The sequence below is a fragment of the Larus michahellis genome, chromosome Z (genome assembly GCF_964199755.1).
Source record: "Larus michahellis chromosome Z, bLarMic1.1, whole genome shotgun sequence".
Lineage (NCBI taxonomy): Eukaryota > Metazoa > Chordata > Aves > Charadriiformes > Laridae > Larus > Larus michahellis.
In genome coordinates, this window is record NC_133930.1 from 26,048,571 (window position 1) to 26,073,989 (window position 25,419).

A 25,419-nucleotide genomic window follows, 5' to 3' on the forward strand; every position below is an offset into this window, starting at 1 on the left:
AGTTTGGGGTTTTTGTATTTTTGTACTGAGGAATAACACTCAAAAAACTTAAAGTCCTTTATAGTTTTAAATTATGTCATTCCATATCTTTATCAGCATGTCTGTTAGCACTTTCTACTAATCCCAAATGAAGAAACAGATTATTTTTTTTCTTCACTCAGAATTTATGATTTATGGAGAATCTGCTGAAAACTCCTTGTTGAAGCTCCCCTTCTCTCTCAGAGGGGGACAGCTTATGAATTTCAGTATGCAGTGATCGTGATGTCTCAAATCTCTTCTAAGTATATGAATCACTTCTTGTAAATACAGCTAATTATTTCACATATAAGGATGTTACAATGGGCATAAGTTGCTTTTGTTCACCTTTTTTCTTGGTTGCTCTGTGCTTAGATGAAGCTTGGATTGCACAAAAAGCAGAATGTCAGAGCGATATAAAGGGAAACCTAAGATTTCACTGGAAGATACTTTGCTGATCAGGATCAAAATTTGCCCCATAACTGACTTGTATACGGTTCTACATGTGTCTAACCATCCTGAGGGTCTGTAAACCTTGAAATTTCAATACTTGTTAAATGTAGATGAAAATAGGAGTAAATGCTTTATAGTTAACATCATGTCTTGATTTCTGAAGCTTTGATAGTGATGTTTTTTCAGCTTGGCATATTTGAAAAAGTAAATAACCAAGTCTTGATTGATGCACAGAAGACTCCATCTTGTCACTTTTGCTTGAAGAGTCATCATCACATGGAATGAAACACCTGATACTCAAATTATAATATTGAGATTTTGTCCCAAAATGTTAAGAATAACTTAAAACTTGTTTGGGAGAATACATATTCTGTCATTGAAAGTAGAAGCTATGCATGGGGCTTACTCAGCTTGTTTGAGAGGTGTTACTGCTGTTAGGGCATATCATTCCTGCCACAGACCAGTGGTATGTTGCCACATGACTTGTAGGCTAGCAGTACAAAATAAGTGAAAGGCAGTACCCTCCATTGCTCCCCTCCATACCTGTGTTAAGATTGTTTTTTAAGAAGTTGGTAAGTGATGTGCCTCCATTCTCTCACACCAGCATCATTTAGAAATGTTTTCAGTCCTCTTATGCCATAGACTCGGGAGGATATTGGAGAGACAGGTGACTTTTTGAAAGGCTGTTGAACAGTGCTGGGATTAAATATAGTACCATCAGAGAGAGAGGTTTTAAAAAGCTCCCTTTAGTGGCAGATTTTCACCTTATTTTTGCCTGCTGTTCTCCTAATGACTTGATGAACAGTGCATGGACATATTAAGAGCTAAAAAAGCAGTTCTAGAATCTTCCTGAACTAGTTTTGGTTGTTGTGCAGTTGATGAAAGTATTCATCTTAAACTTTTGTTCACTTGGATTAGGAAATGTTTCCACCTGTGTATGGCTGCATACAGTGTCACTTTGTGTTTCTAGTCCCTAGCATCTGTGATCTTGATTTGGAGATGTCAGAAGAATTGGGGAAAAGTACATTTGTAAGAGCTGTAAAATAGATCTTTTAATTGTATAATGGAGTTTAGGAATTCATGTCTGTAAAAGAAGGTTCGTGTACAAATTTTTACAATTATTAGTTTGGAATGTTTTTATAAAAAATGTACAAAAATCATTCTGCCATTTCCACTGAAGGAGCATTAGAACACCACCAGCGTTAGAACATATTCTTACTACATAAATCATAAATTTCAACTATTATTAAATATATTTGTGTATTAAAAGTTGCTTTAAAATGGAATAAGTTTTAATAAATGGTTGTTGTCACAGTCTTTCTGCTGCTACATTTGTGCTCAGTTGACCAACAATCTTTGGAGAATTTAGACGATAGTAGCAGAAATACTCTGTATTTTAGTACCAAGGTAATTTCAAAACTAGATTTATTACCTACGTAATTTGCCTTCAGTCATCAACTGAGGGACTTAACTATGACCGCAGCTACTGTGTAAAGCAGCATGCCTACATTCAGGATCTGTGTGGTCACAGTAGAGCCTTTATTAGAGAAATCCATAAGTATGGTGAGGTTTTTTGTTTGCGATATGTGGTGCATGTTGTTGCTTACATTACTCTGAGCTGTGTGTGGTGCGATTGAGTGGCGTTTCTTCTCAATAAGTGTGAAAAGGAGCGTTCTCGTGGAGTCGTTTGATGCCACAAGTTTTGTTTCCAAGTCCAAAAAGAGGAAGTGTGCTGTTGAGTTTAAACAAAGAAACTGAAGGTAATTGGTTATAAATAAACCTCTCTTAGCAGACTGTATCAGATGATTTTTTTTTTTCTTTTTAAGGCCAAAAAGTGAACCATAAGGAAAACAAAACATGGAAAAATCTGTATTTTAGCAATGGTCTCAGTTAGGTCAATTGTAGTTTTCATAAACTAAGGAATATGGGTTATTTTCAGGTTAAAACATTACATGTAAAATGAAATAAATCCTGGGGAAAATTGGCACATCAATACCATGTATAAGAGAGGCATTCCAGTATGTGCAGAAATCCTACACCCACACTGAGGGTGTGCCAGTGTGGGTGTATATGTGCAGTGGGTTCAGCGCTGATTTCAGACTTTTGTCCTTGCAGGTGAGTTAATATGCGTTAAGATCACCCTGACAAAACCAAAATTACATATTGTGTTCTTCAACAAAAATACAGTGACCAAGATTCAATTATAGTTGTATCAAGCCAGCAAAGATGTAATTTACATTTTAGCATTCATAAATATCTGTACTAGATTTCAAATATAGCATGTTATAGGCTGACTTCACATTGGCTTACAGGTAATACTGTGTAGTAAGTGTTTGAACTTACATTATGCACTTATCCTGACACAAGAGGTTTTTTCCTGGAGGAAAGTTTGAGATAGGTGCTTCTGTTGGAAGAAACCAATATGCAGGATTTGTTATAGTATAACCTCAACTGTAAAATTATATGTTACAGCCAGTAGGGTTCAGTATGTTTTCACTTTACAGGTATCTGGAGTACTGGCTGTTTGCCAAAATCAAAATAATATGTTAGAAACCATTTGTAGGAACTTTTTGGAAGTCATTTAGACTCAATGCCGAAATCTATATTAATCCTTCTTGGCAGCATCCACCATTTCAAATTCATAATTAGGATGCAAGGTGAGGCTGCCACCTTACTCTGTTTTTCTAACTCTTGAACTACTTCAGGTAATCCTCAGACTTTCCAGTTAGGTGGCCAGTGAAAGGGTCGAATGACTAAATTGAAGTAAATTACTTGTTTGTATATTGGGAGAATGCCTTTTCCTTGAAACACCTAATGAAGGAGTTTAAAAGCAAAGGAGTTTAAAATACCATGCTGCTTGATGAAAGTCACACACGTGGATCAGCCACCAGACCTCTGCTTTTTGCTTTGTGGAAGCGTACATAGGACAAAATGATAGTGTATCTTGAGGTTGAATTTCACCATTTGATTTGGTCACCTCTATTTTAGAAGGTGAAACCTGGATTGGGATACAGTTGAAGGCGCTGAGTGTAGGAAGTTTCTGCAAGTGCAGTTGGAAGAAGATTCTCCCTTAGTATCTGTTTAAACCCTTTTTGTAGTCCACTGGTGATCCCAGAGATTACCTATGAGAAAGAATGTGCACTTCTGAATTTATACCAAGATTTGTGGCCCATAATTATGATACTGATTTCAGCCCTTTTTGTTCATGTTTATGTAATAATCCAAATTTAATTGTGAGAAAATTCCCATTTTGTTGCTTCTGAAATTCTTTCTTGTGTGGCTTTTAAAAATATTTCACTATGCAAGCTATATTGCAAGCTAATATGAAAAATATTTCAAAATGCAAGGTGTCTCAGTGGCCACTCAGTGACCCTCAGTTACACATAATATACAGAACAAGTGCGCGCTCAGTTTTAAAAGTGCTTGATTAATCTCGTATGGGATTAATAGAGTTTTCTGCTGTTCATGAACTCAGGTTAAGGCCTAATTCTGCTTCCTTTATATCATGTAGTCATTTTTATCCTCTAAGAGCAATTCTTTTTGTTGATAAAGAGTTACTGGAAATCTGTGTAGTTGGTTATATTTTAAGAGAAGCATAGAAAAATCTAAGGGACGTAAAAATATTAGAAAAGGGATAATTTAATATCACAGAAGATTTTTATCATCTCCAGATTCACAGATTAGCTTGAACACACTACTCTTTGAAAGGATGATTTATGTCTCTTTGAGACCATACAAATATTAGAGAAAATTATTAATTTTGGCAGACTATGGGCAGTATAATAAAAGTGCTCTTTGGTTTGAGATTCATCTCAGTGTGACTTAAAAACCAATGGGAGTTATTTGGGGGGGATTGATTTGTATTTTCCTTGCAAGTTTTTAGAGACAAAGGTATTACTCTATCAATGTTGAAATTCAGTGAGAATTTTTGGAATTCATTTTCTAATGTCTGAAATTGTCAGAAACCAATACTGGTTTAAAGATAGGAGCATTAATACACTAATTTTTAATTAGCCTCATTGACATATTAGTCATTTAGGGAAGTGCAGATTGGTGACAATGCAAGAAGGGAGTTAAGATATATTAGAAATTTAAGAACTTCGTAGCAGACGTGGCTTTTAGAAGGTGTTTTGTACATGTAGAGCAGTTAAATATGCCTTTGGTGAAAAGTGATCTCCTCGAGTGTCTGTATATCTACATAAACTAGCCCAAGTTGAATCATGGTGTCCTGTTGCTTTCCCAAACTGCAGAAAATATGAGGTTGCTTGCATGGTTTCCCTACCCCCGATCAGGGAGATGCTGTCATTAGTTGGGCAATCCATGTTAGCGTGACTTAAGTATGGTCTAATGTTGGGGTTTGCTATGGCCTCTTGGAATAATGCAGAGCAGGATGTTGACATTCTTTCTGCAATTCTGTGTTTGACTTTTTTTAATATCTTTTTATGAATTATTAATTCTTTATTTTTGTAAGAGCTGTGTAAGGAAGGCATTGCCTTGTGACTATGAGTAATATGTAATCGGTAATGGAGCGAAAGATCATGAATATACTGTTTCCTCCCAGTAGTTGTCTTCCTTTGTTTGCCTGATTTTCCATCTTTCTCCTAATGCTATAAAATTATAGTTAAGTTGCTCTCATAGCTTCAGTTGAAAGATCATGTAAATGTGGCTGGGCTACGTGATAGCCCTTCTCCTCTTAGCTGTTGCGGAGTTACTGGAGCATAGCCTTACAGTGAGTGTAAGAGAGCATATAGCTCTCACAGCTCAGTAGGTCATTCTTGGATTATGTCATGGATATTGCCAGTAGGAGGGCAGTAGAAGGGCTACTTAGATTAAATGATTCAGTCCACCGCTTTAACAGAATGTAATTTAGAGGAGTAGAACTATAATTATCATCATTCTTGGAAGCAAATATTTTTTTCCAATAATACATGCTTTACTCAAACATATACACATTTCTGAATTGGGATCAAAAGTTAATCTATGTTTATTATTACAGCATTATTAAGCTAAGGAACAAATACAAATTAAAAAGACAACAGACGTAATTTTGTGCATAATAATAATAATACTACATACAGGAAAGTCTGCCCAGCCCTGTTTTCTTTAGTGGGTTTAATAAGCCCACTTGTAGTGCTTTTTATTTTAAATAAGTATGGAAAGTAGTTTTTTGTATTAACTTAAGCTTAGTTTTTAAGGCAAAAAGAAGCATGTTAATGTGCAGAGGATTCAGTGATTTGTAACTAGTCAGCTCTGTTGTGATGAAGACAGTCAAAACTATTGTCAGTGATTTTACATTTTTCCCTTTTTGTGGTTAATGAGTTAGGGGACTTTTAAGGCGAAATCTTAATGTTGCCTTTCTTGTTCTGATGTAAGAAGTAGTTTAAAAATTTTCGCATCTTCTTCCAGGCTGATGGATAATCAACACGTGCAGTTCGCCTGGGGGCCAGTCTGACTCATACCAATACAGCGTTCCTGTATGGTATCACTGTGGAGTCCCAATGCTGACTTTTAATTTGTGGTGGCTTTCAGTCAAAATGGGATGGGAGGGCAGCCTATATTTTATTTTATTTTTTTTATTTCTGTCATTTTAAACAGCTGTACAAAAAAAAAGTTTTGCAAGTTTAATCTTAATAATCTTCACCCAAAAAAAGCAGACACGCTATGTCATAAAATAACTATTAGTGACTAGTTTGTATCCAATAAATCTAACTTGAGTTGATAATATGGTCCATTACCAGCTAACTGCACAGAGTATTTTTCATTTTACACTCTTCAGTTACTTTTTAGTGAAGTGTTAAAAAATATGAAGCTTTTCTCCTCTCTAAAATTGCACACTGTCTGTCTGTTATTAGGGAGATAACAGCTCTTATAAATGTTTCAGTAAGCGTTAAGTAGACAGTTATGTGCACTCTCATTCCACGCTTATTTGCTTACTGTAATAAACTGATAAAATATGTGTGGTTTGTCTCTGTGTATCTGCAGGCATCATGAGTCACATAGATTTCCTTTAGAAATAATGTTGTGTCTGCAGAATTGATTGGTTATTTTCATAAACCATCCAAAGGTACACAAACGACTTCTATTATTTAAACATATGCTATGTAAGATTTGTAGGGGATTATCTGCTGGTTACTAGATGCTTCTTGTTCTATTAACTCTTTGGAGGATTATTTTAACCCCAGAATGATTCCAGGTATCTGCCCTATGTGTTCCTTTAAGTATTGCAATTTTATGCTTTAAAAATTTTAGAATTTAAACAAAAAATTCTGTTTACCAAACTGATGCAACTGTTAAATAGACTGCATTACAGTTACACTAAGCTTTGCTAGCTCAAAACCCTTGCTGACAATTTAGAGGGCTTGAGAATTTCCATCTTCCAGAACTAAATTCCTTTGTTCAATATAGATACATTTTATTTATTTCTAGTACTGCCATGTTAAATGCAACTGAAAATTAATGTTCTATGGGAAGGAAGATGGTTAAAAGATAATGTCATTATTCCGGCTGTCCTTTGCATGTCTGTTGCTCTCTATAGTATATTGAAAATAAAAGTGAATGGGCTCACAAGTGAAATTATGACTGAAACTTGAGAAGTAACGCTGAAAGGGGCATAAATTAAAATCTCTAAAAATCACAGGAAGATTTTAGTAAAACTTGAGTCAGTGTTACAATTTAAGTATAGTGAGGGATTTTTGCTGGATGTGCATGCATATGTATCTACATTTTGGACTTCTGACTACTAACTTTTTTGTTTTCATTTCTGTTAATAAATAGTATTAATAAAACCAGCTATACGTTAACACAGACAGCTAGTGTATTTTAAAATACTTGTTTTAACATGAATAAAAGGTATTTCCTAAGCTTGTTAATGAAAAATGGGTGAACCATTTCATAAAATAATTTTTCTGTTATGCATATCTAGCTCGAATTGAATTAAATGTTAAAAGTTAAAGGCTAAGCTTAAACTTAAAAATAAAATTTAAATTACATATTAAAACTTAAGTTTTATTAATTATTTCATCAATGGTTTAACTGGTACTAGAGTGACTCTGCTAAAAACTTCTAGCTGCTGCTGTCTCTATGTACCAATAAGATATTTATTATTCAGAGTACCTCCTTTCTTATTTCCTGACAACTGAGTTGTTATTTTGAGAGTTCTACCTTGTCAGTTATTTCTAGAAATCTATGCAGAGTATTGATGTGTTAAAAGTTTGGTTTTAGTGTTCAAAGATATTTTGAGTTTTGAGGAACTGTGAAGGTCCATACAATTCGTACTTTTCCCATTCATTTTGCATTAGCCAGAAATCTGGTCATGTGATGTCACAGGACCAGATTTATTTTATTTTATAAAAGTAATTCAAAGATGAGCTACGTAAAAGTAACCCTAATCTCACAATATATTTATGCATGTAAAATGGCACTGGAGTAAAAAGAAACTTGGTCATTATGGGTTTTGTAAAGTTTCACTGAATTGTGTTCTTGGACAAAAGTATTAGATATTTTCATGCTTGTCAGATATCAGTAATTGGACTGAAAAATTGATTCTGTTTAAAAAGATGGTGCTTGTGTTCCTCAAGTGGTATTACTACTACTATTTGAAGAGGGACAGAAATTTCAATATTTGGCTATGTCTTCTGTTGTAAACAGCTGTATTTTCTTCTGTTCTTATAGGAAAGCTTAATTTTTTTTTTCCCCTGAGAGCACTACATCATCTTTTTAGGGGGGGAAAAAAATGTCTGAACTTCACCAATTTACTTTAAAAGTATGAATATATTGTACGGATTCACAGTTGGGGTTGTGGAGTTTCCTCCGTTCAGATGTAGTCTGAAACTGCCTTTAGTCTTCATACTGAAGATTACTGGTAAATCATTAATTTGTTTCTAAAAAACCTGATGCCAGAGTTTTTGTGTATTAGAGAAAGAAACACTAGGTAAAAAATTGAAATTTAAATCTGGTGTGGAAGATTTTGCAGAGGTGTTTGCTCGATCGCATCCTGTATGTGTTGTTCTAATTACAGTCACATAGTGGTTGAGTTTTGAGGGGGTGGGAAGCCTTTCTGCCCTTTTTCCTTCATTATTTGTTCTTCATTTCAGTATGTTATATGTGAAACTTAATGCATCTTCCAAAGCCACCTCTGAATACAAGCTCACTCGGTTCCTCATTTAGTTTTCTTCAGCTTCCATCAATGTAATGCTCACACTTCTGAATATTTATTAGTTGATCTTTACAGATACTCATTTGAGGTGATGGATATTACTAGCCTGGCTTTCCAGTTCAGAAACTGGCGCTTAGAGATGAAGGTCAAGTTTTTTACATGCTCGGTAACTTCTTAAGTTTTTCAACAGGATTCTTTGGAGCCTTATGTTTTCCAGATACTCTCCAATTACTGTAACACCTTGTGGGTTTAAATCCCAGCTGTTACCAGCTTCTCACATGACTGTAAGCGTTCACTAAGTCTTCAGACCAGCCCCTTGATGTTAAATGTGGCAGTCAGGAAAACATAGCAACCTGTAAGACTTTTGTAGGGAAGGCAAGATAAAAGCCCGTTTTCCTTGCTTAGCTGCTTGGAGTCTCGAATAACCTGCTGTTTGCAGTTGTCTCTTTCACTTAGTTACACGTGCAGGGCTATGGGTAGGGCAAGAGAAGATGGACACTCATCAGCGGAAACAGATAAACAGGTCTATCTATCAGATATACTATAAAGTTGAGTAGCTCATAGTGCATTGACCAGACAAATGGGACTTTCGGGCTGAGCATTTGGCTTTTTCAACCCCTGTGTTCTGTTTGTGTGGTGTTACTTTTCATGTCGTTTCCTAGCCTTTCCTTAAAACTTGTTTAAAGAATTCAAATTCAGTTTTATGCATATTCCTTGCTTCTGCACTTTCAAGCTCATGATCATTTTTCCTTATATAAGGATTTCCTTATCAGCAGTATCTCGTGGGAATTTGTGTGCATGCTGAATGTCTTTACTTCTTGCTACTTCTTCAGGATAGAATGTACCCAGACATCCTTGGGATTTCTGTTATCGCTTGTGGCAGCAAGACTATTTAAAAAGTGGCAACATCCTTCTGCTCTATACAACTGGTTTTTTAGTATTTGATTGGTGTAATTGTTAGGCAACATTTTTTGTGGTTTTAACAAGAGAAGGAGAAGGCAATTTCTCACTATACTTTCACAGTATGCAGTGGGCTTGGGATCACTCTTGAATTCTGATGCATAGAACAGAGGGAGACTTCTTGTTGGAAACAGCATAATTATTTTAACTGTCACTCTTACAAAAAAACTCTGATAATTTAATATGTAACTGTAAAGTTTAAATACTGAAAACAGATTTATAATGGAAAATGATGCAAATACGGCAAAGTTAGAGCTGCTGTTTCTTAGTACCAGAAGTGTTGGGTTTAGGCTCTGTTATCTGATATCTATTACTGCAATTTGTTCATGGATTTGAGTATGTCCTTTTACGTATTTCTAATTCACTGGAATTCCGAGCAGGCACTCTAGCTGAGTGAGAAGTGCAGTCTTTAATTGTCATTTTATCTGTTCTTCGCTTACACTGTTCACCAACTGTTGTTTTGAACTTAACAGGTCACTACCCAAGTCTCTGTGCCAACAAAAACACATGAACTACTTCATCGAATGAGTGGGAAAGGATTAGCAGCTCATTATCACTTCTCAAGACAGACAGGCATTTTTGGTGATCATATGGTATCTGTGCAAGTCACAATAACAAATACAACTGATCAGAAGATAGAGAATATTCACGTTGGGGAGAAGAAATTACCTCCGGGCATGAGGATGCATGAGTTCAATCCAATAGGTAATCGTATCCTATCTTTAAAAATACAGAATCTTAATCTTTTCAAAAATTTCAAATATAGGAAAGTGGTTGTTTTGCATAGTCATATGTATACTTATATATATATATATATATGTATACACACACACACTCAGGTAACTGTCATTCCTTAGATAGTCTGAATTTAACAAAAAATGAATTCAGCTTTCCCCTACTTGTATTTGACTTTGAAAATAACTCCTTAGGTCAGAACTTCCGTGCCTGAAAGCTTACCTGCTTGTTCAAATATCAATTATATCAATTGCAGTTGATGTAATAAAATTTTTCTGTCTGCCCACAAACTTTAATTCTCCTACAACCTTAGTCCAGAATGGCTACAACAGGATACTATTAAGAATGAGGTTTTGATTTATATATTCACAATTATTTTCTTTCCATGCTTTAAAGAATGTTTGTAGATGTATTATTTAGTTTGGTGGCTCAGAGCTTTCTCGTTTCCCTTGTGAGCTTTTGTCAGTGGAGTGGAAGTGTGTGTTCTAGTCCAGTTTGCATCTATACTTCAATCTACACACTTTGACAAAGTGTGGCTTCTTAGACTAGGTAGAAAGCAATGCTGTAGTCGATCCTAACCTAAATTGTTTTACTTTCTACCTTCTGATTGGGATTTTTTTTTTTTTTCTAAATTTCTGTTAGTGGAAAAGAGTATAAAACCCAAGAAAGAACACAGATCATAGCAACTTTTATTCAAGGGTAGTGCCTGTGCACACAACTTGCTTTCTTTTCTCAGCAGTTCTTTGTTTTAGAATGTTGTTGTATAGTCAGAAGGAACAAAAGTGTCTCTATTTCATAATAAAAATGGAAAGGACGGAGACGCTCCTTTACTTTAGATGGGTTTCTTCTGTGTTAATGAGCTACATTACTATGTGGATCCATATCACCTCAGAATAATACAGAAACAAGTTCTTAAAGCACAAAGTGAAGATTTCAGTAGTTAAAAGGTGTTCGGTATTTAATTGCTCTATGCTATTGAAATACTTATTTTTTTTTTTAACAGTTGAAAGGCTATACAGATTTACACCAAATCGCTACAAAAGCAATTGTACAATGCTACAGTTTATTTCAGAGTTGAAATTTTGGAAGCATTTGCATTTTGATAATGATACATATTTGATCAAGACAGACACTTTAGGAAAGATACTAATTTTTGTAGTAAGTGAACTGTTTAGTTTATTCCTCAAGATAAGAACTCCAGTGCAGAGTTCAGATTTCAAGTTAGTTTTGACAATCAGCCTAATTTAATATCATTCCAATTAAACATTCAAAGAAATAAAGTCACAAAGGCTTACCCATAGAAAACAAGTAATTCTATAAATTAGACCAGGAGATAGTGTACTCACGTTAATAGTCAGTGAACAGTAGCATTCAATTCTGTCATGTAAAAATCATGAAAAAATCTGGAATTAATAAGTTTTCCAGTTCAGTTTTCTTGAGTTCCACAACACAATCCTATCCTTTAAAGTATGTATTTCCCTAAGACAGACATTATTGTGGTATCTGTCCTGTGAAGCTGTTGGTTTCTTCCGCAGAAAATAAGCTATATATCATCTGTAGTTCCTTCCAAAAATGTTTTTCTGGCTTGATTCAAAATTTTCTGTATTCTTTGTCACTTTATCTGTTTATAAACAGGGCAGTTTATATGCCCTGTTCTTCTTATTACCTTTTGTGTTTCTAGCATTTGGAAAACTCATCCTAAAATTTGCCCAGCAGAAGCAACAGAATAATTGTCAGTGTAGACAGGTGTTTCTACTGGAGTGTAAGTCTAGTTTTGACTCCATCACTGAATTACTATTGGCAATTGTCCTGATTTGGCCAGGAATGGGCCAAATTATTTCACTTACGCACAGAATTTTCTGGTTGGTTTAGGTGCCTTTGAAACCCCGTTTGAAAACATTAAGCTCAAAGACATTGGTAAAGTTTAGCCTGAATTTGGGCTGGAGCCTGTAATCTTTTGGTGCTTTATACAGACTTCTTTTCTTGAAATATTTTGCTTTCTGTTCATTCCCTGGTATTAGTTTAGTCTTTGCTTAACTGCATCACCTCCATGTTTTCCATATTTTTCAGAACTTAATCTTGATATAGTTAAATTTTGTTTCCTTTTGTCATGGAGCAGCTGCCTACTCTTCAGTTCCTGAAAAGCATCAGATATGTTAGTGAATAAACTGGAAGTTAGACATTTTTCTGCCTGCACAGTACTTTTTATTTGAATTCTTCTCCTTTAACTGTGCTTTTAGGTTTTCTTTCTTGTAACCTTGAGAAGTCAAAATCTGCTCCAGTGCTTGTTTTTAATATCTGCTACTTATGTAAAGAAAGAGCTTTTCTTCCTACCAAAACAAACCCGTATCTCTACAACGTGGAGGAAGCAGTATGGTGATATAGCCAAGAAACTAAGAATGATCATGTCTCTTCATATCTTGATTTTATAAGTGCCTCAGTCTGCGCCATTTGTAAAGCACAAAATTATCTGCTGTTTTGGGTTCATAATACTTACGCTGCCTTCCATAGCTAAGGCAGGCAGAATATTGAGAAATAAGTAAACCACTTGGGAAATATTTTAATTTTGTCTCTTTTTCCATTATTGTGTGTAGTAATGTAAATTTAATTAATATTTGTTGTGTTTTACTATTTATTAACTAATTTGCAAGCTGATGTCATTAAAAACGAAATCTCAGTACCAGATCTGAACACAAGAAAAAGGATGGAACTTCAATATATTTTTTCTGTAAATAATTTTCCTAGCTTTTCTAATACAAATCCTTATTTTGTTGATGGTAGGGCTGTAAGATTGAAATGGCAGCATTTCACTGTGGGGAGGGGGGATCCAAGACACTTAAACATGCGAGTATGACGTTTGGGGGATACCTACTTGAAATAAAACTGCAAGTATTGGCTCCTTTTTATGGAGCACTTTTTTTTTTAATATAGGTTTTCTAATTTTGTGAAGTTTGGGGGTTTGCATCTAGAGTCTTCTGTTGCTTTGCATGTGTACTTACCTGTTCAAAATCTTTTCATGTAGGGTGCCTTGAGCCTGCAGAATCCATTACTGTTTCAATGGGTATTGACTTCTGTGATTCTACTCAGACGGCCAGTTTCCAGTTATGGTGAGTTCTCAGGGAGGGAGGGTAATTTTTTGCTCTTGAAATGCAAAAGTAGTGTATATTGGAAGTTTGCTTGGCAGTAGCAGACTTGCCGTTTATTAAATATTTAAAGAATTGAACAACAGTTCACAACACGATGTATACCCAAGATGTTTTTAGAGAAATAAGACATAATTAGTTGTCAGTTTTACTATTACAAAGATTATTGATTTTCTTCACTCTTCCAAATTTTTTTAGCACTTGCTTCTAAAACCCCAAATTCGATGGTAAGCTCAACTCTGGGTTTGAAATCACATGTATAAGTTCAAAAACTCTTTGACAGGTTGTGTTTGGGAGGTCCTGTTTTTCCCTTGGTGTAAATGGTACAAAGTAGAAGCATGAACTCCTCTTCCAATTTGAAATTACTTCTCTTTTCCTGAGCTTTATTTCTATTTTTCCCTGTATTCTTGGAATTCTTCTTAAGAACACCACCTTGAAGGGAGCAGTCAGGTCTGACTAGTCTGCTGGAGTGTTTTGTGTGTGTTCTTCCTTGTAAGAAATCACAAATCAAAAAAGCACATAGTGTGAGCAATTTTGCTACCTCGAGTGCTTATGATGGCTGTTTGTGATCTATGTAACATGACTGTGTGAAACCAACCCCAAAATTTGCTGGCCAAAGAAGCTTATTCCTAATGCTGTAGATTCTTTTGAATTATTAGAGAGAGAGTGAAAACAAGTAACTGGATGGCCAACTAGATTTTGTCTTATATACTTGATTTACACTGTTTATGCTCATTATTGGCACATTCAAGATCATCCTTTGTATGAGTTCCTGTTGAATTCTAGGCTAGCAGGGAACCTGTTCACCCAGTGAAAACTCTGTTATTAACTAGCATTTGAAACCAGGTAAAATTTACGGTAGCAGTGTCCAAAGATCAGGAATGAATAGACACCTTCTTTTAAGAGCTACTCAGGCTTATATAGTCATTGAAACTATGCAAAGGCAGTAAATAGATCTGCACAATTCTTTTTTTTGACGTATTTTGAAATAATGATTTTTTACGTATTTGTTGCAAGAAGCACTACTTCCCATATTCTGCACAAAAAAAGATATTGACATTGCCACGTTCCAGTTTAGGGAAAGCCCTTTAAGAAAGTTCTGTACCTCTTTCTCAAATACTGTAGAAATTTTAGTATACTACTACTATGTACAACCTGTGCAACTTGCACGCTATTAAATATAGCAGGATAATCTTAATAGAGGTGTACTGCCAAGTGACTCCAAAAGAGCCACTGCTAAAATCAAATTTCATGTTCCAGGGGTAAGGAGGTTTTAACATTGATTTTTATCTCCCCCTCCTCCTTGCAACCTTTTCCTGTACAATGGATGCTCATGTGTAGTCATTTTAAAGATATTAGTACCTCCAGCAAATGTCTGCAGTATGTAGTTTATGCACATCACATAGTTGTAGCTGGTCTGTATGCTGTTTGCTGGAATTTGGAAACAGCTTTGGACTGTTGCCTGACGCTATGTTTGTTTGGTAAGTTCCCTTCTAGGCAATGCAATTTCATAATTGCTTCAAAATGATAGGTGCTCTTTACTTAAAAATATTTTGGGATTTTTAAATAAAATATGCTCAATTTATAAAGTAGGAAAATTCTTTCTTAAATAGAGTGGATATTTTTCTTTCTTCTTCTTCTGTTTCTTTGTCACATTTTCAGTATACTAATGATTTGATTCCAAACTTATACCATTTATTGCTAAGAATCTTAGCAGTGATGAGGATAAGCAATGTAGCATAACACATTGATTTTATGCAGATCATCACCTTTATGTTTTGGGAGGTCTGCTGTATTAGTGATATATAAAAACTGATTACTTTCTCCAACATTGCCTAGTAATTGTTTATTATTTTCCTATTAGACAAACAAGACAGATCAATATTCCTGAACACCGACCAGACTATGAGTAACATCACTGTAAATAGATTTGCCTCACACCTCAGCGGTGTATTCATTTTAATGATTTGGACAATGTGAGTCCAATGACAAAGCTCAAGTTAAGTTTAAAATTAAATTAAGAATAGGAATTGCTTACTTTGTTCCTTTGCTAATTGATAAGGCCTTGTGTCTTTGACACTAGTTCTTAGAAATAGTATAAAAATGGGTAAAATGTTCTTTGCATTAAATTTGCTGTTTTAATGTTAAAACATGTATTGTTCAAAATCCTACCGGTGTTCAATATCATTGAAGAAATTGTGCAGTGGCATGTTTTGGGGGCAACGTCTGAGAGAACTCAGCTGCAGCTTTTTTAACTTGTCATACTTCTTAAAAAGCTTTTATCCAAAAGGAAGAATGACTTGTAGAAGTTTGTCAAAATGTAGTTGAAATACTGTGCACACAAAGGTGTCGATATTCTTGTATTTCCTGATAGCATATCTTTATGAAAGACATTGTCAGTTATTTTGCATTTTTGTTAGAAGCATGTTCACCAGTAAAGTGTTCCTGATCATAATCATTTTCTTTACGTTGTTCTAAGAGGAGCAGTTTGTCTTGCATCAAATGTAATTGATCCTGAAGCAGTGTAATCACAATTACTCACTTTCTTAATTGGCCTGCCCAAAATCAGAAAATGGAAACCGATCGGCAGTGTTTAAATCAATAGCTTTGTAGTAAAGCTTGTGGGGGTAGGGAGATAGTGGTAATGGGTAGATCAATTGGTCTTAGATGCCAATCATGGACTGTGTGTTTTGCATAGCAAACACTACCTTTCTGCTTGGGGATGTGCTGTTGTACTAGTGGTTCAATAAATACAAACTGTATAAAGAAAAAAACCTAACATGAGTAATAAAATATTTAGATCTCTTTCTAAATTTGTTGTACAAATCAAGGACAATGAAGGAGAAACTGCATTACAGAGAGAGGTTCGAAGGGCTGAGCTTTGAAAGACCTCCCTCGTAAATACTATTTTTATTAAGCAAGGCTTACCAAGCTCACACATCTAATTAAAGAGGTGAAACGCCTTAAGTTGAAAATTGTGCCTAATGCATTTATTTAGAGTCTGTATTAGGATGCTCACACTATGTACTCTTAAGGAGAACATCTCTTCATTGCTATTTTTCTTGTGCTGTCTCCTTGGAGAGGCACACTACTTCAGCCACACTGATGTTCTGCACAATAATGCCTCTCAAGCAGAAAGTTAAAGAGGAATAAATGGAGGAACTTAGTCTTTTAAAAGATTTTTTTGTGTTACTCTTTCTTTTTGGGTTACTGTGTTCTGATTCTGCAAGCAGGATATACACAACTTAGAAGTATAATGCAATTTGTTATTGGCTACCTCACATGCAAGGTAGTCTGAATTGTTGAATCCTACTTAAGCACTAGTATATTCACCGTCCCAGTAAGAGAACTGTCTTTGCTAGGCAGATGGGCATCAGTGAGCAGAGGAAAGGTTGGAATGGATCCTTGATGTTGCAGACTGACAGCAGTACTGTGGAATTTTATTTTTTTTTTTCCGTGTCAAAATTTATATATTTCCATATGGGTGTGTTTTCTCTTGAATCCTTGAGCTTCTAGTAATCACCATCTTAGCAGTCCTATCACTGTCTCTTATTTTGTCTTTATTATCTTGCATGTCTCTACTTTTCAGATATTCTTAGGTTTCCTTAGGTGTCGGAATAAAAATTTGGGAGCTTTGCCATGTCAGAAACTGGCGTTTGATCCTTGGAATGAAGACATTTGGATCCCTAGAGAAGAAAGGCGAGGAAGGTTGCAGAGGCAGAGGGTTATGACATATACAAGCCTTTATCCTATTTCGTGTACATGCATTTGGCATTTCGGATTCCTGTCTGCATTTGTAAAACCTAGTAGGAAAATCACAGAATAGTATGAGTTGGAAGGGACCTTTGGAGATTATCTGGTCCTACCCCCATGCGAAAGCAGGTTCACCTAGAGCAGGTTGCACAGGATCATGTCCAGGTGGATTTTGAATATGTCCAGAGAAAGAGATTCTACAGCCTCTCTGGGAAGCCTGTTCCAGTGCTCTGTCACCCTCAAAGTAAAGAAGTTTTTCCTTATGTTCAGATGGAATTTCCTGTGTTCAAATTTGCGCCTGTTGCCTCTTGTCCTGTCTCCAGGCACCACTGAAAAGGGTCTGATCCCATCCTCTTGATACCCACCCTTTAGATATTTTTAAGCATTGATGAGATCCCCTCTCGGTCTTCTCCAGGCTAAACAGGCCCAGGTCTTTCAGCCTTTCCTCTTGAGAGGTGCTCTATTCCGTTGATCATCTTCATAGCCCTCCGCTGGACTCTTTCCAGTTCCTTGTCTTTCTGGAACTCTGCAGAGCCCAGAACTGGACACAGTACTCCAGATGTAGCCTCCCCAGGGCAGAGTAGAGTGGGAGGATGACCTCCCTCAACCTGCTGGCCACGCTCTTTTTAATGTACCCCAGGAGACCATTGACCTTCTTGGCCACAAGGGCACATTGCTGGCTCTCCCCACATCCACCCCGCCAGTCATGCCATCACAGAAGGCTATCAGGTTGATCAAGAATGTTTTCCCTTGGTGGGGGGGATAACCTTCTTTTCCTCCACATGCTTAGAGATGACATCCAGAATGAGCTGTTCTATCACCTTTCCAAGGACGGAGGTGAGGCTTCTTGTAGGTGTCTGCTGAGTGACTAAAGGTGAAGGGGAGATGTCCTCTTTGCAGCATTGAGAGCTGGAGATGGAAGTTTGTCCTTACCTCTTCTTCCCTATTCTTTTCATCCCCTTTCCAGATTCTCTTAGCTCTTCCCAAAGCCATGAAAGAACCACAGCTTAGAAGACAGAATTAATTTAAGGAGAACCCATTTTCTTCCCCCCATTGTCTTGAAAAGTATACAGGATGTTGTTTAGCTCCATTTGAAATGACATGGCATAGGGAATGTGTCTATGCCATGCATCTCTTCCCCTAATTTTCTCAAGGTTTAAGTGCAAAGGGTATAGTCAGAGCTCCCAAGAAGAAAGAGAAAAGGATTGAAAACAACAACTTCAATGCCTTCCATCCTTGCTCAGAAAAATGACCTCATGGGAAAATAGTGTGACATGTGACAGAGGTTTTTGTAAGCGTGGACTGGTTACTTATATTGGCATTTCCTAAGTTCCAGTGTTATTAGAAAAGCTGAGACCCTGGACATAGAATCATAGAATCGTTTAGGTTGGAAAAAACATTTAAGATCATCAAGTCCAACCATAAACCTAACACTGCCGAGTCCACCGCTAAACTATTTCCCTAAGTGCCACGTCTACACGTCTTTTAAATATGTCCAAGTATGGTGACTCAGCCACTCCCTGGGCAGCCTGTTCCATTCCTTGAGATACATACTCTTCTGCTGTTGTTATGCAGATAGAAAAGAAAGCTGTCTGTTCACCTCATCTGCTCTGGACTGTGTAAAGTGGGCATTTTGCTGATGACTCCCGAAGAGGTTTGTGTATCAGGAACAATATAGCATTTCCTTAAATGAAGTCAATTCCATCAGTGAGATTTAAAAACCTTGTTCAATCTGCTGTTTGCAGGTTCTACCTTATTGTAAAAGCTTCTGCTTTAAATTCTGTTTTCCAAGGAAGAGATTTTTTTGGTAGCATGAAATTGTCTTACCTCAGTCTGTGTTGATGTAGGCATCTTCCCAAGCAGAACTTCTACCTGCAAAGAGGAATAAATGAAGAGAATCATTTGGGTAGCAGTCAGTATTTGTATTGAGTGCAAGCATGCATTCAGGTGTAGGTGCTAGCACAAAAGCATCTGATTAAAGTTATGTAGTAGAATATGTTATGGAACATATGTGGGGAAATATGTTATGGAATACATTAAAAGCTGATGTTAGAGATGCAGGACTGTCTTCACATCACTGTCACTTGCACATTCACTTGTTTCTTGCTGTTTCCTTCCCTAGTGCTTTGTCAGCAGATCACTAAGTTGTTTACAGATGTTGGATATTAAGACAAGCAATCTGATACTCTTCTCTTTACTTCATTACTCTGAAGTAGTCAGTTGGCCCATTTCCAGAAAGCAAATATATCAAGATAGATAACTGACCTGGAAAAAGCAAGGCTGAGCATGAACAACTACTCTTATTTCTTCTATCACCCTGGCTTTTTTTCTTGTAAAAATAGTATGCCATCTTTTCCTTTCTTCGGCAAGACTATGAGCAAAGTTTCCTATACTTCTCCATTCTGTGTTTTGCAGGAGCTTAATGTGTTGCTCTTCCTCTTCCATTCTTTTTTTTTATCACCTGTGGAGATTTTTTGAATACAAGACAAAAAATAGTGAGCTGGTTTTTCCCCAGCCTCTTATTAGAATAATAATTTTTAAAAAGCTTTGAAAACTAAGACTTTAAAGACTGCCATTGTGGAATCTTATAAGAACTCATTTACAAGTGATAATATTATTTGTATTAGTTTTAAAGGTGGTGTTGCCATCACTGTCCTCAAGTCTTCTGTTTTGGTAGTGAACTTGTTTCCCAGGAACCCTTTGGAACCAATCCTTTAAAAAAAATTGAGGGAAGAGAGAGAATAAGGAAAATGGAGACTGGTTTCAAGTTACAGGTGCTAGCAGCTCCCACTGTTAAAACTGTGTGTCTTCTAAAGGATTGAATTATAGTCTTGCAGTGTCATTTATCACAGAGATGGTAAGTCTCCCTGTTTTCCTGTGGGAGCATTACCATCTCTTATTTGTTCATCTTAATTGGGTACATCAGAAGATAAATTCGTGATTAAATCATGATAATTCAAGATTACACCATGAAAGTGGTGTAATTCTTTTAAAAATACAATATACAGTTTAACAACTATTAAGGCAACAGTAAGAGTAAATACTGTGGACATTATTTGCCCCTAAGTTCATAATTAAATACAAAACAGATCTTGCAAATTAGTGGTGGGGCACAGTTCTCAGACATTTATATTTGTTTGATACTTTTAGAGCATCCTTTTGCAGGCCTCTCAGTAAGCAGACATGTTCCACTAAGGATGTAACTTTTCCATTGTACTTGCTGATACCAGAAAATGTAGTCTTTAACTTTTGAAATCTAAAAACAGTTATGTTTTATTGACTTGAGAGACTTCGCTTTTTTTCTGATAAGTTTCTTCAGCTTGATCTTCCAGAAAAGTTAGAGAAACACCACCTGAGAGAAGTTTCAGTGTGGCTTGAACCAATTGTTTGCCAGATTCTTAAATGTTAATGTTCAAGCTTCAAACCACTTCTGCGGTTTTTTGTTTAAACATCATTTGACCTAATTATAGTATTCAAAGTATACATAAATAGGTGGAATTTAGTTCACTAGGTACTGGGGGAAATTATGTGGTAGTAACGCAAGACTAATTTTATTATTAAACTTATCCATTAGATATCTGATATCCCTCTTTGGAGATACTCAAATGGACAAGGCCCTGAGCAATGTGAACTGAGATGGCCCTGGGCTGAGCAGGAGCTAGGACCAGGTGATTTCCAGACGCCCCTTCCAACCTGAATTGTTCTATGGAACTATGAAATCACTTCTATTAAATTAGATATTACTAGATCTCTAATATAAAGATGTAATAAAAGAGATGCAGATCAATAAACAAAAGCTGTATATTTAGCCTTGAAAGTGTGTGATAAAGAGAATGATAAATGGAAGTTTGATTTTCTCTGGCTGAAAAAGAAATTTACTGAAGTACACTGAAATTAAAGTAATGCAAAGTAAACCAAATGCTGGCTAAAGTGAAATTAAGAACAAAGTGGTTTGAAGAACAACTAGCAATCAGAATTTCTGCTTACAGACTATGAAGAGTTCATGGTTTATCAAAGAACATCTATTAGCTTTTTAATCACTAGGGGAAAGGGAAGTGGAATGTTTGTTAACAGCAGAGGTGTCAAGTGGTCCTCTAGAGCAGTTACAGCCGTAGAAAACCCAAGCTATGCTCATGCTTTTATTCCTTCTTAGTGGGAAAAGATTGTTACAAGCGTTTCAAAGCGATCTAATAATTGATGTTATGAGTTTATATACAAATGGTATGTCCAGTCAATGTAGGACATGAATCATTGTACACAGAACTGTTTATCTGTTTTATGCTGAATTATATAGTGCACATCTTACTTAAATATAAAAGGTAACATTGGTTGAACAGTTGGTTGAACTATCAGCTGAACAATACCAGCGAAGGTATTGTTAAAAATTTTAGTCATATAATCTAAGCATATATGCAAACAGCAAAAAGTTATCAGGCAGTTGATTAAAGACCCTTTCTTCAGCTCTTAAGCTGATGGGGTTCTTGATCAGTTTTCAAAGGAAAAATTAAAGAAATAAAACATTACCTTCTTACTTTACAGTGCACTCGATCAGGTCAGCCAGTCAAACAATCCCTGATCTTTTAATATGCTAATGACTTTAGAGGTGGATGGTATTTAAAGTAATATGGGGGGGAGGGGAAAGCAAGAATTTGTTAGCTAAGCAAATCCTTAAAAGCAGCACTTCAGAAATGATTCTTTATATAGGAAATAGTAGCCAGCTTTGGAGGGATTGTTTCACTGTATGTTTAACTAAATAATTTCAACAAAGTTAGCATTAATGCTGAATTTTATTTGAAAAACCCATATTTGAGATTGCACCCATAAGCGTAATTATAACACATCAGAAGTCAGAAAGTAAGAATGTACTAGTTCCTAAGCATTTGCTTGTGAAATTGGGTAATTATGGTAAGTATTAAAATTTGAAGTAAGAGGACCATAAAATGCTTTTCTGTTTTCAGGTTGCTTATGTTACATCTTTAGGAGGGAGACACATATGTTTTCTATATTATTAAGCTACTGCTGTCTTTTCCATCAGTTTGTCTTATTTCAGAATTTTGAGGTTGTTCTAAAAAATCAGTAACAAATGTTTGAGGTTAATTTAAATACCATGGATATTAATTCGTGAAACATATTTTCCATGCAAAAGATTGTATCATTTTATTTAAGTAGGATATCTGAGGCATATCAGCAGCTAGTATGTATTGACTGTTTGGTACATCTGAAAAAAAAAAAATAGTGTTCTTTTTCTAAAAATTTCTCATGCCTCAATTAACAAAAATTCTGATTGGATGTACTAATTGTGAATTGCTAGATGAATCCCTTATGGTATAATTAGTCAACCAAACATAGCAAAGTTGGCTGTATCTTGAGTTTCTGTAGACTCAAGAGGAGACAGTTGGAAACTCAGAGAATTGAATGGATACGGAGAGCAAGTAAACTGTATGGTATTTGTTTCTTAAGGAGGCATCTATTGCATTTGATAATGGTATGCTACTACTGATAGTAATTTTTTTTAACTCTCTGCCATTACAAAAACTGGCTCAAATTCTGCAGTTTTCTAGTGCGGTTTTACCTCAACCAGTCTGCTGTATGTTTTTGTTGAAAGATACAAAATGTTATGAAATTGAAGCGATGAAGTATATTTCTCTTTTACTGCCAAATTTATTGTGTGGTTTGTTTGTTTTGGGGTTTTTTTTCAGACAGTAATAGTCTTTTTTGTCTGAAATTATACCTTTCCTTCATAATAATTTGTCCTTTGCAAGCATTTAGTTTGAGTGTTACGCCTTATAGATTACAGATAAATATTAGTATGAGTAAAAGTTACACTTTCAGAAATACAAGAGCATGCATACTATATTAATACTACATTTGTACTGGAAAAAATGGATCAGCTTTACTGATGTAAGAAATTAGCAGGCTTTTGGATTAACAGCATTGGAATCATGCACGTAGTTCTTAGGCTGTTTATAGATTCCATAGTAAATTTGGAGCTGATATGTGTATATTAATCTATGTTGAAGCACTTGGTTGAATCTCTGTAATTTCTCTTTTCCCAGCACAAAGGATGATCATTTCAATGTTAAAATCCAACCCCCTGTTGGAGAACTGCTTTTGCCTGTCACTATGTCAGAGAAAGACTTTAAGAAGGAGCAAGGTGAGAAATATTTCAGCAGCTTCAAAAAATGTATTTGGATGAGAAGAGGGCTGTGCGCCTTTCAATTTTCAAGCATACAGGAAGTGCTTCCAGTGTAATTATTTGTGTTAGTCTCTGTTAGCATTCAGACTGATACTAATTATTTAATTTAAAAGTATCTTTAAAAGGATGCATTTGACAGCTTTTCAGTGTGCCTTTAAAAACACAAAGCCCACCTTCTACCCTGAAACAGTCTTTTGGCTCAGAGAGTTTTGGCTTCCTATCATGAAGTGTGAACGTCTTTCCTACTAGCAGTAAAGCAGAAAGTTGGAACCTCAGCTCAAGGAAATAACCCAAATATATATTGATATGGTGTCTATCTTTACTCATCTTTATTCCAAGACTACTTTTAAATACTATGAGTATATCTGTTCCTCAGCTACTTTGAACATGATTTTGATCTTTTTCCTTTCAAACACTTAATATAAGAAAATTTTATTGTTGGAATACTGTTTTAGAAAGGTGACGTCTTATATACTTCTGCACTCTTCTAATGTTGCATCTTTAAAGAATGTAAGTTTCTGACACTAGTGCAAACACAAACCTCTGTAAGAGCTTTTGGTGGCTTCAATATTTTATGCAGAATAATTAGACAAAATTGTACTTAGCTTTGACCATGTGTTAAATGGAACAGTCCATAGTGCTGCCCTTAATTTGGATATGATTCTTGGATATTTTAAAATATAAACGATTACATTTTGGATGCATTCAAATGTCGTAGTGTTTATTCATCTGTCTCAATGTATGGGGATTTACATGTGTAAATCTCTTCATATTGAGATGAGAATATACCCATGGGATCCTGTCTCATTGCTGTGTAAGGCTCAGAAACTCAGTATATCCATCAAGCAGTCAAGAACACCAATGAATAATGCTATGTGTGATTAATTGTTGCTTTTGAGCATTTCTTGCTTTTGTATTTTTTGATGATTAAGAAAGTAGTTTAAATATTGCTTAGATCGTTTTCAGTTAAGCTTATGGCTGCAGTGAAAAGTTAGGATTGTGCTTTGTTTTCTTAACCAATTGATACTTATTTGCTGTTCTTACCCTTTGCTGGCTAAAGCCTGCCTCTCTGCTTTATACCTGCTCAGCAAACCAAGGTGAGTGATTGAATGAGGCTGTGGCACATTTATTTTAAACTGTTCCCTTCTAAAAATTGTAGCTGAGGTTATAGCGAAGGGAAGGCAGGTTACTGTGCTTCTCTCGTCCCCCACTCCCACCCCCCGGTTTTTATATTTGCTTGCTTTGTGATATTTTGATAGAGTTTTTGTATGTTTTACTGTGACTGAGGGCTTTTTTTCCTCCTGACTGGCCATACAGAACCACGAACACATAGAAGAAGTGTACTTGGAGAATAGCTGTGGTCCTCTGTGGAGTTGTTGCCAAAATTCCTTTTTCTTCTGCCATTTTACTTCTATGGTTGTTGATTATTTGTCTGAATAAATCTGGCAGCTGTTTGCTATGTTTAATAGAGCAGAAAGGCTACTCTGAATAAAGCTATTTGAAAATTTGTTTATATGAAGTATTTGTAAATCCATGAAGGTCTCCTGGCATTTCTGTATCGCTCTCTCTGTCTTCCTGAATTCATTCTTTGATGCAGGACTTGACGCTGGCAAATTTACCACAGGTTTAAAAACCTTTTCTATTGCATCTTTTTTCTTATAGATATCAGCTGTTTCAGAGTATTCGTGGTAATAGAGGTCTCAGTTCTAAATTTTACATAAGTATTTATTACAAAGATCTAGGAGCAGCTAGCATTTGGGGAAAATTACTATGTGATCTTGCTAAATGAAAAATCCAAATTACAGTAATAAATGCAGGGCAATTTAGAAGTTGGTGTATATTATTCTATTTTGTGTTTAACTTTGATTTGTCTGTATTCTCCAAATGAATCTGATTTATATAACTTATTTTGCACTTGTCATGCTTTTTCTTTTTCCCTTTTTCCCTTTTTTTTTTTTTTTTGTTTTTGGACATGAGATGTTTCAAGTCTTGTACCTGGAGATGCCTTA

General features: G+C 35.7%; 1 protein-coding gene across 1 annotated transcript in view; it reads left to right on the plus strand.

Moving 5' to 3' along the window:
• AP3B1 (adaptor related protein complex 3 subunit beta 1) overlaps nucleotides 1-25,419 on the plus strand; it is a 171,751-nt gene that overhangs the window by 129,283 nt on the left and 17,049 nt on the right. Inside the window, exons 23-25 of the mRNA XM_074569713.1 lie at nucleotides 10,057-10,288; nucleotides 13,341-13,425; nucleotides 23,271-23,368. Of these exons, the coding sequence (XP_074425814.1) occupies nucleotides 10,057-10,288; nucleotides 13,341-13,425; nucleotides 23,271-23,368 (415 nt within the window). The remainder of the gene's footprint in view (nucleotides 1-10,056; nucleotides 10,289-13,340; nucleotides 13,426-23,270; nucleotides 23,369-25,419) is intronic.